We start from the raw sequence: 15,477 nt of genomic DNA on the forward strand, positions 1-15,477 counted from the left end.
CTTCTGTTACATTCTGCCCAGGAAAGAATAAACATAAGCTCTCTTTATCTTTGTCCTAGTTCTCACTGAGTTGTAGTAGGGTTTGTTTGGTTTGAGGTTTTGTGGTGGTTATGTTTATGGCCTGTTTGTAAGTGGAGCAACTGAGTGAGCAGGCATATTCTCTATGTGTGTACACCATCAGTTTTTTTCTTTTTACATCCTATACCAGGCTATATTTTTTCCTCATATTCATAGCAAGGATTTTCATCTCCAGGTTTTTGCCAACAATGTAATTATTAAGATCTGCCTTAAAGTTTCCATAGAAATTTTCGCATTTACACTGACTTTTTGTCTGTTTAAGCAAGTAGCTCAAAGTAGTCATATTTTATGAGAAGTTATTCACCCTCTCAGTCTCTCATTAAGTTATTATTTTTGCTGCTGTACATATTTTCTTGCATTTCTGTTTTGGCCTTTTTAGATTCTTGGTATTGTTACAAATTACCATCTAGTAGTATAGGATCAGAAAGATCTGCATCTGCTTCTCAAAAACAAAATAAAACGACCTCTACTGCTCTGTTGTGAATCACATCTGTTGCCACCCAGGGAATGATGCCTTCAGGACTTTTTCCTTAGAGATTAATTTCCTCTTTGCCTGCTTTACTCTGTATTTAATGATACAATGGGGGGGGGGGGGGGGGGAAAAGAGAGAGAAAAAAACACTTTGGCTTCATTAAAGAGCATACTAAGTTTTTCAGCAATTGTATGCTAACTTTTTTGTCAGGTTATTTCCCCTTGAGTAGTACCTGTGTTCCAAAGCAAAGTTCAACAATGTATAACAGTAGTAGGTCATATATTGACTAGCATAATTTCTGGAAGCATTCCTCAAGCCTTTTTTATCTAATAACTCTTCATATTAGCAATGTCCTGAAAGCATGGATTTGATAAGTAAGTCTTGAAAAAGCATTATTAAAAATAGAAAGCTCTTTCACTGTTCTCTGCTTAACACCTTGAGCAGTCTAGAAAGCTCAGTTTTTGAGTTGTTTCTTATTCCCAAAGTGGGCTATATTAGAAAATCTGCTTCTAGATATTTGAAGTGCTTGCATTTCAGAACAAAGTTGTGTTGTTTTGTCAAGGTGTATTTGTCTCCAGCAAACAGTAAAATTTGAAATAGAGCTGCTGCTAAAGTTACAATGTGACTTATTGGCACTTTGTATATGGGGGTGTTTCTGTCCCATTTTGTCCTTCATTCATTAAGAGAATTTAAGTGTAAATTTATAAACATGGTGAAACTTTCATGTGGATGACCAAAAAAGGTGTATTATCTTATTTTTGGTAGAAACTTTTGGGAACACTTTCATAAATGTAGCTAGCTGTGTTTGTCTAATCACACATCAAGTTTATTGTGACTATCATTGAAAGCCTTACACTAGTCTTAAGAAGAATGAGCAAGTTATAATTGTTATTTAGTTAGTTTTTTTTCTTATTATATTGCAATTTTGTGTAACAGGTACAAGTGTCTTTGCAGCCTCTTTTCACATGCCATGGATGTTTCTTATTAATGTAGTCAATAAAAAGGCTCATATAAGTAATGTTATAAGATGCAGGTATTGAATCAGGATTGCTGGAATGTTTATTTCCATTTATTTACAAGACAGTTATTTTTCCTCACCCACTTTTCCTAAACCTTCTTTGTTGACTCCTGATTGTTGTAAGGTAGAAAACCCCGTACTTTTCTGCTCAGAAAGGTTTTTTTTCACTGCTTGCTGAGAGAGCCTGGGGGCACACATGTAGATTTTCCACCTATGTACCCTTCCCTCACCAAGCATGATTTGGAAGTGGACTGATTTAATGGTGTCAGAAGAAATAATCTTTCCATAGAATAATCTTAGGTTTTATTTTGTTTCCTGCTCAGTTTTCCCAAGCAGCAGTTACAGAACTAGTGGGAAGCAGGTTTGGCAGTTGCCTGCTGTCTCAAGTTTTGAGTAGCATTTAGTTTCACAACTCCTAGGGAGTGTTTATTTTACTTCAAAGGCTTGGCAAAGCCAAAGGCAGTGAAAAGATATGAACATGCCTGGAAAGTAAAGAAGGTGATGCAGATTTACTTGAAATTTCTTGCAATAAACATTACTGAACAAAGTGGTTGGGTTTTAGTTTTGGTTTGGGGTTTTTTTGGGGTTTTTTTTTTCTTTTTCTTTTTCTTTTTTTTTTTTTTTAGGAATGGGGATTTTAATCTCTCACGTTTGTTAGTGAAAACTTCCATGTGTCTCATGTGCAAAACAGAGATTGGGTTTTCCTAGTCTATTACTAAAGTAAAAAATTTAATCAATAAGTTTAACAAAAGGTCTAAGTACAACTTCTCAAGGCAGAAAAAGTAATTTCTCATAGTTTTATAGGATTACTATAAAACCAAAATTATCATCTTTTCCCTGATGTATACAAAAAATGTATGACTTGCTAATTCCAGAAATCAGGAACTTTGTCTTCCTTGGCTGTTTTCCAGCCTTGCAAATATTCTAATTCATATGTGAAATTTGGTAATGTTGTGCATATTTTGTGGAGAATTTGCACATTTCACATTAACCTTATTTTAAATATTTTTAATTAAAAATATTACTATAGAAAGAAAAAATCCTCAACATATAAGAAAAAGCAAATGGGAAATGTCATTTTCTAGTGGTAGAGAATTTGGAGGAATTATCTAGTGCTGGTAATAGAGGAAGATGCACTTTGATGGTGCAGTTTGATGGTATGAAAGTTGAGATGAAGTGTCACTGTGCAGATATTACCAGGGAGTAGGAGTGGTAGACATCTCACGTATAAGTGAGAAAGACATGAGACTTTACAGCTGTTCTGACTCTGAAGATCATCAGTGATTCTAGCCATATTAGATGCATAAACTGGATGCTACTGGCCAAAGAGTTGAGTTTTCCGGATAGTAATTATAGCATATGTCATGCTTTTAGTGTTTTCTCGTCCTGTGGCTTATTGTGTATCTTGGCATACTGGGACAAAGACATAATATAAAAATAGTCTAGGTAAATAAAATGAACATAAAATGCTTTATTCTGCAGTTTTTATTTATAAATATATCTTCTGTATTAAAAATACTGTGGAAGCTTCAAGAATGTCACTTTTGGTAACATAATTTTTTATTTTAGTATCAGATTTATGTACTGTAATGATGCAAAACTGTGGTTAAATATAAGAATAGCTTTGTACTGTATTAATTTCACTTTAGCACAATAACTGTAGAAAAAAAGTTTTAGCAAGGGCCATTTTCAGAATAATATTTTGTGAACTGAACACAGGAAGCTAGGCAGTAGTGACCTTTTTTCCTGATGTGCCTATCAGAGAAGGCTAAAGCCTTCAATTAGAGCTTTTTCAAACCAGAGGATGTGACTACTTGGCAGAGGTGGCTGCAAAATGTCAGTCTGTGACTGACACCCTGTAGTTTCTTACAAATGTGAAGTGAGCTCTGAAACCACTGATTTTGTTCATTCTGGCTTATTCCGGTTGGAGGTTAAATCTGTTAAATTTGGAAGTGATGTTAGCTCTTAATGACTTACTGTAGACAGCTTTAATTGTGCCTATTTGCCAGAATGTCTACCTTCATACACAAAGTGCAGAATCTCTGTATGAATTTGGGGGGGGGTATTTTTTGAGTTTAGTTTTTGTTTGGTTGTTGGGGGTGGGGGTGTTTTTTGGTTTTCTCTTTTTCTTCTTTAGATTTTCTGATACATTGTGCAAACTTGCACTGGCTTTTTGAGTCAGTTCCATCCAGATACTGCATTTTCTGTCTTTCATATGAAAAGTTTTTGACTTTTTTCAAACTTGTATATTTGGTTGTGTTGACAGAATCAGCTTGAAGGTGAAACCAGTGATTTCTTCCAGTATGACTAACCCTGATCATTTTCCACAAACATTCCTTTAATTAAACTGATTCTAACTTGTGATTCATTCCTCCTTTCCAAAAGAAAGATTTGGGTGGGTTTTTTTGTGGCATTCTTGTGGTGTTTTTTGCTGCTTTGTGATACACTACTTCTTCATTACAGGAACACTTACACAGAATGAGATGATATTTAAGCGCCTCCACCTAGGTACTGTGTCCTATGGAACAGACACAATGGATGAAATACAGAGTCATATTATAAACTCTTATTCACAGGTATCGCATTTCATAAATAATTTACCTTTAATATTGAAATTTATTTTTTTTGACATCACAGAGGCATTGTTGTCACTGATTATATCTAGGAATTTGAAATGCTATGAAAGGGAAAAATGTGAGCCTGTACATAGTTTTCTCCTGATTCTGAACCTCCTTGTAATGCCCACTTAAAGGAGTTTACTTTTCTATTACCCATTAGCAGAAATCTGTGTTAACCTGTCTGTGCAGTGCAGTCTTACTCCTGCCAAATCATCTAACAGTAAGCTATTAATTACTGAGACTGCAAATTACAACTATGTGTCCAGAACAAGATGAACAGTAATTATATCTTTGAAGATTTTCATCAAGAATAGGCATTGAAAAGCCACATTAATTTTATCTAACCAAAAGGTAACAAAATAGTTGTCAAAATAAAATTTATAAAGGCATATCTTAAAAGTGGTGGGGAGGGGTTTTTTTGGTTTGGTTGGGTTTTTTTCTTAATAAGTAAGATGATTACAAAATAAATAAAACTGGAGGTAAAGGGAGGCAAATGGAAAACTCCATATTTCTGGAGAGCAAAGTGTTCCTGTGCTATATGAGTGCTTGGTCTGGGAAATGTACAAGAGGACAGTGGTTCCCTGTTGGTCTATGAATCAGTCATAGGATGAAGGAGGAAAATGGCATTCTGGAAGCATCACGTGCATTTCCCATGTATGTAGACCATTTGGGTGCTTCCTGGGTACTTTCTGCAAACTTTTCTGGGCACCTCATTCCACTCTGAGATTTGGAAGAATTTTTTCCTAATTTTCTATTTCTATTATTTGAAACAAGAAAAAGAAAAGGGGAAACAAATCACTAATATTGCCATATGTTGTGTACAGTATGACAATAAACTTTTTTATGTAAAAGTTCTTTTCCATAGCTGACTTGCGTACACAAACATGACTGGCTGACCCAGTTAAGTTTGTTGACTGACTTCCTTGTTTGTGTCCTCATTTTCTCTTGTAAAAAGATTGTAGGATAAACAATTGCTTTTAACCTTCTGTTATGCTCTGTTTTGAACTATGGCCCCCTTCTCATTTGCTTAGTAGCTGTTGGACACCACACTGGATTTAGTTAATATTATGTAGCTTTTGGGAAGAGAGGCAGGAGAGAAAGCAGTGAATAAGCAATATATGTTAGAAGCTTTTAGTCTGCAGCTTCAATCTCTATTATTTTCCATCTAAACATATCAACAAATCCACTTCCTCAGTTTATTTTCTTTGGATAAATCTACTTAAGCTGAATTCTTAGTAGATACAGCCATGAATATTAACTAAGATTCAATAATATCCCTTGGAAATGAGATACGAAGCTCTTTTACCTAAAGATCAGCAGTCAAAACTTGGTTCAGAATGAGTTACTGAAGGTAAATGCTGCCTGACTATGATAATAGATATCACCCAAACATAGTTCAGTTGTAGCAATAAATATTAATTGGTATTAATAGATATTAACTGACAGTCTTGAGCTGGCACGCCTAGGCCTGACTTAGATGACTAAGCGCCAGTCTTCTAGAGGAGGCGTGTTCATTAACAGTGATTTCTTATTTTGTGGCTAAATGTGCTATCTGAAAAGAATTGCCCAACCCCTAAAATTCGTACCAGTTTAAAGCTTTGACTAGTTTGCTGTAAAATTTAATGAATGGATACTTATGGTTAATTAAGCTCTTAGTAACTGTAACATACCTGGTACTGAAATTTTTAAAAGAAGTAAGAAATGTCCCAGTTGTGGGAAAAGATTTCCGAGATCTGTCTTTGCTGTTAGTAGGTGATGAACTTTCTTGGAACTTCCTTCTTTTTTTCAGCTCTGTATAACGCTTCTTGATGTTTAAATAATGCTTTAATTATGTGTGTGTTGGTAGCAACACTTTACAACAGAGAAATGAAGGAGTCTTGGTAACAAAACAAGCCACTATTAAACAATTGTTTCAATCTGAAAAAGTATGGTGAGGTTTTTATTTAATCTATGATAATAGAAGCTGCCAGTTAGCTAGGCAGTGGTTTTTGTGTGACATTGATTTTATCCCTTGTTTGTGTTCTGTTTTATTATTACAGTGGACCTACTAGACTATTGTCATCTTAATGTAACACACAAATCTATTATAACCTGATTATATTTCCCCACTGGAAGCATTTTGTGATAGAGGGCATAATCTTTAATGGAATTTGTGTGAAATTAAATTATACAAGCATCAATAAACATAACATAATTCAGAAGGAGTAAATCAGCTTAATTTATTTGCAGCTGTAATGGCATCAGTGTTAGCGGAATGCAAATGCAGAGGTTTAAAGCAGTAGCTGAAAAGCAGTGCCAGATGAGCAGAAAGTTAAACCCTTTATTAGACAACACTGTAATTTGATGGGCAGAATGTTCACGGTTCACCAGATTGCACTCAGGAGGAAAAAAGCGTTGTTTCTGAAGAGGTTTTCTGAGTTACCCTGGATAACAGAAGAGCCTTTGGTAGTACTACTGATATATTTAATGTGCTGCCTTAAAAAAAAAAAAAAATCAAACAAAACCAGAACCTGCCAACCTTAATTTCAGCTAATTATAAACATAAGGTACTATCTTAGTGGTTATGCAACAGTAATGTGATCTTCAAATCTGTGTAAAACTATTATTTTGCTTTATTATTTTGTTAGATTACTGCATTCATGTAAGGGAAAAACAAATTTCAACCTGCAGCAAAAGCATACAAACTGCATTAGTTCACAAATAATACAGAAATCCTGTAGTTTATAAACTAGCAATATTTCTGTTCTAATGACTCTTTTATACTTACCAATGATATTTGCTTTTGTCCTTTTGTGCCATACCAATATGATGATCTTTAAGAGATTTAGTTGAAGATTTAGAAGAAAAGATTTTTTTTCAAATAAATGGTGTTGGAGTTTCCAACGTCTGAATGTACGCAGGTAACAAAGAGATTAAAGAGCTACGACAAAATAACCACCCTTGCAATTTTGGTTTGGTATTTCTGAATTTCATTGAATTGGTTGCTGGCTTAAATACTGTTTATAAAACAATTCATAAAATGTGAAGGACATTAAAAAGACTGTTGATACAGATCACTGAAAAGGTAAATTCTGAAGTGAGGAAGCAGAGTTTTCTGCAGAATGCAGTCGGCCTCTTCATCCCTTTTACAGCATGCTTGGTTACATTTCACATTTTTTAATTGACTGGAGGCTCTATTACTGATCTCTGACTACAAATGCAGTGTGATAAACCTGCAGTTATGTATCAGTCCTGCAGAAAAGTAAATGGGGGATTTTTACAAATCACAAATTAAAGAAGTTAGCAGTAGGTCATGTAAATTAATAATTACTATCCTTAACATTTATCAACCTTTAAACAGAACAAGCAGATATATATATATTAGTATTCATGTTTAGTTTCTGTTATTGAACTTTGCTTCACTATTAATTGGGTCTTAAAGGTGCACTCTCAGAACTGTGGAAACAGTACGAGTTCAACACCATCTAGGAAACCTCAGTCATCTGCACCCAAAGTCCGCAAGAGTGTCAGCAGTCGGATACATGAAGCAGTGAAGGCCATTGCACTATGCCACAATGTGACCCCAGTATATGAATCCCGGGCTGGTGTGTCTGGAGAAACAGAATATGCTGAGGTGGATCAGGACTTCAGTGATGAAAATCGAACTTACCAGGCTTCCAGCCCTGATGAGGTTAGTATGCAAGGGTGAAAACGTTACTCATAAAAAAAGCCAGGATAAACTAAGTTAGAAATGGCAGAACTGTGAAAGAAATGTTTTCAGGTCTAGGGTTTCTTTAAAATTTGCAGTAATCCAATTTTATTTCTTCTACAGCTGTAGGAAAGATCTGGTGTTTCTTTGTTATACAGAAGTGTTTTCAATTATTTGGCTAAAAGGTCTGTGAAGTCAGTCCTTTTGGATCAATACTGTGTTGAGTATTGCAATTGAAGACACTAGATGTATTCTCAGAACATTAATCCTTGTGTAAATCATAGCATATGCATGCAAAAGGAATCTGAAACTGTTTTGACTGATGGACAACCAGATAAATTAGCGAGAGACACTACCAGTTAGTAGAATGTACTTAACAGGGAAAAAAGAAAATAACCCAAACCTCAAATACTCCTGTAGAAAAGCTTTTGAGTTTCAGACCCTCAGCAGCTTCATAATCAGTCAAAATTGCAACAAATTTCAACCCCCATTTCAATAAAAACATGTATCTGACTACCACTGAAATCCAAATTTCAAGCAAGTCCCACTGCTTTCGGTCGAATTTAGTTATTGTTCAGAATAAACCTGTTTTGAGCCTTAATTGCTGAAAACTCAGTCTGAAAAGATATGAAAGATAGGCAAAGCTCAAGTTTCAAGATGCAAGGGTAACGGGTTGAAACTTAAACAGCAGAGGTTTAGATTGGATATAAGGAAGAAATTCTTTACTGTTAGGGTGGTGAGGTACTGGAATGGGTTGCCCAGAGAGGTTGTGAATGCTCCATCCCTGGCAGTGTTCAAGGCCAGGTTGGATGAAGCCTTGGGTGATATGGTTTAGTGTGAGGTGTCCCTGCCCATGCAGGGGGATTGGAACTAGATCATCTTAAGGTCCTTTCCAACCCAAACTTTTCTATGATTCTATGCTGCAAAGTATGCATAAATAATAATTATTGCCCACTTTATAAAAACATGTATGTGCTTGGTATAGTCAAATCCAGAAATAGAATACTTACAGTTTTGCCTCTGAAAGTGAGCAGGCTGAAGGGTGACTTTGTTTTAAATAAATTCTAGCAGTATGTGGAGCTTGGATGTGCTGTTGGTGGTGTAGCCACAATAGCTTAGTCATATCAAAGCAAGGTTGTTGTAAGATGTGAAGAAGTGAGTGTATATCTGAAAGCCTGTATATTTTTCTAGTACAGAAGTTGATCTAATACAAGGTAATATTTCTTCCCCAAACTTCATCTGGTCACAGCATAGCCTATTATTCTTGGTATACATTTGGTTTACATGTCTATAAATCACCATCTGTAGTACAAGCAAAACTTCAGCAATTCAAACTGTAATTGTTAAAAGGATCAAGTCTATAACTAGTATTTTTAAGAATGTAAGAAATAAAATTGCACATAGTAACAAATTAGCAGTCATGTGAATTTCAGATGATATAAACACAGTGCATAGTGCCAAAGGATTGTAGAATATAAAGAAGTGGCTGTTTCTCAGTGATTAAAAAGTTTTTTAGAAATAAACTTTTGGCAGGACTGGACTCCTAGCTCTTTGGCTAAAATCAGTAATCCATAGTACTCTATGTAGTGTTATATACTATGGGTTGATCTGCGTTATGAATTGAGAACGCAGGAAGTGCATTTGTTTATGCCAGAGATACCCTGTAAATATGGTTTGTTAGTGTTATTGTGTAGTATTTGACCTGTATAATGCAAACGTGTACAATTTTTCATATGCACATGTTTTCTTATTTCCTAAATAGATCAGTGTAGTGAGCTAGTGAGATATTGCTAAATATAGTGCAAGACAGCATGAACAAGTACCAACCTACACAGATATGATGGCAGCTATGGATTAAGTAAACATTCTGCTTTAACAGCCAAAGCTACTATTAAATCAGGTGAAGAGATGTGCAGTTGACAGAGACTGTGTGAATTTTTTCTCCCATTTACTCTTCTCTCCCTGTGGGCGTTTGTATATTCATTCAGTTGTTTGGAACCTGAAAATATTACCATAAAGAGCATTTCTCCTCTTATATTTGCTAAAGGAAACAGCTGTAAGACTTGAGAGTTATGCAAGTGGTGTCCTGGGAAGACAGTAGGAATTTGACCTTGGAAAGGGGAAAGTTGATAAAGTGCTAAAAAAGCAGATCTGGGACTCAGGGTAGAAGTAGAAGAGAAAATCAGCAGAGAAACTGTTAGTGTTTCAAGGAAGAGAAAGCACAGGTATCCTTTTAATAATGAATTTATTTTTTACCATCTGGACTCATATATTCAAATTATATGGCAGTGAAATTAGAAGCATACATTTTAGAAGAGAGAGCATTAAATTTCTGTTTTGTTTCTCAAAGATAATGCTTGAAACACTAGAAAAATTATCATATTGAACAAATATGCTTTAATATAATGAGAAATTGATGCTAAATGGAGTCCTATAAAAAGATGAAGCTACCAAAAAAACCCATTTAAACAGCTTAAAAATTGCAGCATGACAGCAAAAAGCCTAAGAGTTGAAAGACCAGCAGGTTTTTATCATAATTTTTTAAAGAGTTCTATTGATGCAATGTTTGCAAATCACTGGAGCCTAAGGAAAATAATGTAAATGGTTCATTATTTAGCTTATTGAACTTTCCTGCAGTTAGGTTGACGGATGATGCCAATGTTTCCCAATCACCGAAGTACCATTTTAAAAGCATTTTTTATTGAATAAAGTGCTTTGAATATTGCACCCTGGAGCTTTATTTAGGGAAATGGTTCAATTGATGTTTTCTTTTTAACCTCAGCACTGACCTATCACAACATATTTGGTTAATAAGCAACATTATCATTTAATAGACTTAACCAGTTTTATGCATTGTACTTCCTCAGTGTTACAACTCTGTTCTCTTAGATTTTGTTTATGGATCTGGCTTGATTGTGGTCTTTCGAGAGAAGATGTTATTTGCAGTTGTCTGTTGTTTTATATGATATTGCATGATATCATCATAGGGTATAAAGAGCAGAGAACAATGTGTAAGTGTAAACTATCCTCCCATGTAGAAAGGTATAAGAAGCAGTTTAGTAATATGTTGACACGCTGTACACTTAGTGAATTGATTCAAAGAATTCATTTGAAATTCTTCACATCTATATGTGTATGTGTTCATCCGTATACAGATGAAACGTAACTATAACAAAGTATGCACATTCAGGAGTAGGTACATTTATCATAAAAGATGTAGTTACCTACTGTTAGAGTAACCTGAGATAACTAGCTGATTTTGTATTCATAATAGGAACCCTACTTATGCCAGGCTCTTTGTTTCTTATGATAAGTGATCAATATTTCATTTTCTCTGAAAGAGTGGAAAGTTTCATTTGTCTGTCACTTGTCCTCTACAGCCGTAGCATAGCAAACAATAAACATCCATTGAGAACACACTAAAAAAAAAATCAAAGCAGCTCCTACTTGGCCATCATATGTGTGGGTCCAGCTCATCTGTAGAAAGCCAGCTACCTTAATGTAATGAACAATCATAAAAGGCTATAAACTAAGTAGGTAAAGCAATGGAGTTCAAAGGTTACAGACCCAAGCAATCCAGGGGCATGGTATGAACAGGAGCCTTTGAAGACCTTTGCTCCCCATGGTCAGAAAAGGTTGATCATTCATGATTTTTAATGACTGCTTACTCTCATAAACCAGTCATTTATTGGTTATGCTTTGTCCTGCACTGTTATATTCTCAAGTATTTCTAATGCCAGGATTTTGGATATTTAAATGCTACCTTAAAGCATGGTCAGTTATTTAATTCCAACTTTTCTGTCCAGAGACAACAAAGTTGCTAAAATTAATTACAAAGATACAAAACCAATCCTTTAAAAACAGACAGGGAAATAATATACCCTTAGTGAAGCAGCTTTTGTGTTTACAAAAGTCAAGCTGTAATGTATGAGACATGTTGTATTGTTTAATTCATTTTATTGTGTGTGCTTATTGAAGCAAGACTAATTGTGTTGTTTTGTCAATGTATTGTGAAAAGCAAATCACTCAGTAGCATAAAACCATCACTTTCATGTCCTTCGAGACCCACAGAGAATAACTACTCCATAGTTTGACTTGAATATTGATCGGCAGTTTTTTCACATGATCAAGCTGTATTTTTAAGTTAATAATTTTATTTTGGTTATGAAGTTTTTAGATGAAAGGTGATAGACTGCAAGAGATAGTTATCAAACCAGTATTTATAAATACAAACAAAACAGTGCTGATTGGAAACATTATGTGAGATGTTGAACAATACAGACAGAAACCATTGGGAACACTCAGGCAGTGGTGAACAAGAAATCTCACTGCTTCTTTCCTGTTTCCAAACTAATAGCCTTAACTTTAAAATACCACACATATAACCTCTGTATACCTCACAAGGCAGCCTGGGTTTGAAAATAGATGCTGTTGTCCGATGTTCTTAAATACTCTAAATAAATGTAGGTTGGTACAGGAGAGTTCTTCTATGCATCAAAATTAGCTTACAAAATTATCACCCCTAGTCCTTCCTTTTTACCCTACAATTGCTCCCTCATATATGCCAGAACCTTTGAAGTCTTTCAGTTTAAGTGGTCATGTTCATATCATAGCCTCAGAAAAGCTGTCAGCAGAACTGGTGGGGAGCTCCCAAACTCTGCAATGGGATGGAGAAGAGCTGCCAACACCAGCAGTGAGGCAGTGAATCTCTTTTCTTAAACCAGTGTCTTAGCTTGAAAGGGATATTGTATATTGAAAGTAACAGTTGGTCCCTGAATTCAAAGGAAATGATAGTAGTATGATGTTTTGTATGTTCCGGTCCTGATTGATGTAGCATCTAAAAGAAGCAAGAGCAGCCTAGGGCATTTCTTTTGGTCTTCTGCCAAGCAATAACAGCCTTTTAACATTGATCCAGTAACTGAAGGTCTTCAGGAATCAGAGATGTGCTTCAAATACCTCAGTTTGAGGATTTATAAACCTAAGTGCTGAAAGGCAAGATGAGGTTCATATTTTTTAAAATTACTACATCAGGTTTTCTTTAACTGGGATATCTTCATGCCATCATGCTCCCAAGATGACAGGTCACTAGAGGTACTTATATTTTCCACATTACAGAGAGACTCTTTGGTGTTGCAATTCTCCAAACTGAAAATCAGTAAGGCAGCTGGGTGATAAGTGGTATTTCCTGTTGGTCCAGAGGAAGCTAAGGAATATGTTAATCTGAGAGGGAATGAGAATGACCTTCCATGTACAATTACTCAACCTCACAAGGAAAGGTCAAAAGAATTCAGAGATGGACATTTAGTAGAGCTGTGTAAGGAACAGTCCTGAAAGTACTGATTGAATGGCCTGAAGCCATCTAACACCACTCCAGGGAGAAGCTAACTCCTGTTATTTGATAGGGCAGGCAGGTACTTAACTCCTTCATCCTCAGAGTTAAAAGTAAATGTACTGCTGTTCCTTTAAATGCTTTGTATGGACAATGTTTCATCTTACAAGTTGGCCGTAATTTTGTCTATTGATTCTTGTGCTTAGATATTTGTAGCCACATAATTATTTTAATTGGGGTAAATGGGCTCACAGGTTAATAGAACTTATTGTAGAAAAGATTTTTTTTCCTTAAAAAATAACATTGACACCACAGTTGGACAAAAATAATTTTGAATGTAATTAGTTAATGATAAAATGAAATATACCGGGGCTTTGTGGCCTGTCAATTTACAAGTTTGTATGTGGGTTTTTTTAATTGTTGATTAGCATTTGTTTTAGGCTAAAGTCAGTCAAATGTTTTTATTGAATATACAGTTTTGAATCCACACCAGGAATGAAGAAGCGGCTTGGGTTTTCTGCAGTGCTTGATAGAGTTTATGAAGTCCTTAGCTATTCATTTTCCTGACTCTAGTAGGCTTAGGTTTTGTGACTGATAAAATAGGTAGCTGTCAACCTTGTATTTCATGGAACTTTGTAGTAACAGCCTAAGAAACTTAAAAGCTGCTTGTTTTGATTTGGTTCCGTAAATGAACATTTCTAAACAAATGGGATGATGATGTCTCCAAAACTTGGAATTAGGGCTGTCATGGTCTGTAACAGCAGTGTTTCTGAAGCTTCCTCTCTTCATGCCCCTCTCAACATGCACACGTTCTTTAGGAACTGAGCTAAACACACCATTATGGTCAGAGAAGCTACTTGCACCTCATGAGCTGGTACTATTACATTGTGGGTTGCACAGTTACTCCTCGAGTTGGGAGAATTTCTGTATGAAGGCTATGAATTTCACTTTGAATTTTAATCTGTGCTGTGCTAGTTGAAGTTTGGTATTTGGGACTGTGAGCTATGGAAGCTCTGGGGGTCGGGTGGCCCCAGTGTCTCTAGTGGAGAGACACTGCTGACATAGGCAACCAGAGCTCAACAGTGGGCGTGTAGTAAGTATAAAAACATCTGACAGGTTTTGGGTAAGAAGCTCTAAGTAAGGGGGATTGAGAAACCCTTTGTAGCTTTTGTCAGATCTGTTACATTTACATTTCATAATGGAATTATTTTCTACCTTAATTCCTAATTTGGAGCTTGCTACTTCCAAAGAAGAGAGGCGTGTAGCTGGCTTTACCCTTTGGATTTCTACTGAGGAGGAAGACCACCAGCAAGTTAGAAACTACTGAAGCTTTCTTTGACTTCACTTGCTTTACCTGTCCTCGGAACACTACACAGCTAGTGGGTTGAGATGCATACCTGTATCACAGTAGTGAGGACCCTACAGTTAGTGATATACTTCTGTCTCCCAGGCAGCCAGTTTCCATAAAAGGAGAACTTGGTGATAAACCAGACAAGACCCACAAAATATCCAGATAAGTCCCTAATAAAAAAAAATATATTCCTAGATTTGGGAAATTGACACAATTCCTCTAGACATGTTAGGAAATTAATAGTTATCACTGAATATTATAATTAGAATGACTTTTTTTTTTTAAGCAAAATGGTAGCATCACCAGCACATACTTTTGTGCCTCTCCAACCTTTGATTGCTTTATCGAACTCCATCCAATATGTCAGGCTTTATAGAAGCCACAGCTGCTGTTTTTATTTGGCATTCTAGGAGTTCCTGGTGTATGCACACTATATTGCAAGATCATATTAATATAAAGTTTCAGAAACATTGACGAGAATATACTTGTCAAGGGGAAACCTCATGCAGAGAGGCTTGCCTAAGAATCCTTTTTCTGAACTCTGTATAGCCAGTCTTTCAGTGTATATTTATTTATTAAGAGTTAGAATTTAGATTTCTGTGCCATTTGTGAAACACTTTCTTTTTTTAATTTGTATATTCTAAAAAGCTTAAGATATTTAAAGGAGCCTGGCTTGGTGTTCAGGATGCTGTCAGGATTTAGCTGCTGTGATTCATTCTGAATTACGAGAGTCAAATTTAATGTTTTGCTCTGGAGTTTAGCTGCATTTTATTTATCTGTTTGACTCTTGAGCCTTATTGACTATCTCTGCTATAGTATTTGCACTGATCAATTAGAAAAAAATATATATGCAGTTGCATGTAGGTCGGGTATAAGAATCAGAAATGAGTGTGCTGTAAAATGCTAATTCAAATGATAGGTGA

The 15,477-nt window shown here is 35.6% G+C and overlaps 1 protein-coding gene across 2 annotated transcripts in view; it reads left to right on the forward strand.

The window, feature by feature from the left end:
- Positions 1-15,477, forward strand: part of ATP9B (ATPase phospholipid transporting 9B (putative)) — a 154,645-nt gene that overhangs the window by 118,995 nt on the left and 20,173 nt on the right. For both annotated transcript variants that reach the window (XM_005149860.3, XM_031049651.2), the window contains exons 14-15: positions 4,032-4,144; positions 7,608-7,856. In XM_005149860.3, the coding sequence (XP_005149917.1) occupies positions 4,032-4,144; positions 7,608-7,856 (362 nt within the window). The remainder of the gene's footprint in view (positions 1-4,031; positions 4,145-7,607; positions 7,857-15,477) is intronic.

Source organism: Melopsittacus undulatus, chromosome 1, assembly GCF_012275295.1.
Source record: "Melopsittacus undulatus isolate bMelUnd1 chromosome 1, bMelUnd1.mat.Z, whole genome shotgun sequence".
In the NCBI taxonomy this organism is placed as follows: domain Eukaryota; kingdom Metazoa; phylum Chordata; class Aves; order Psittaciformes; family Psittaculidae; genus Melopsittacus; species Melopsittacus undulatus.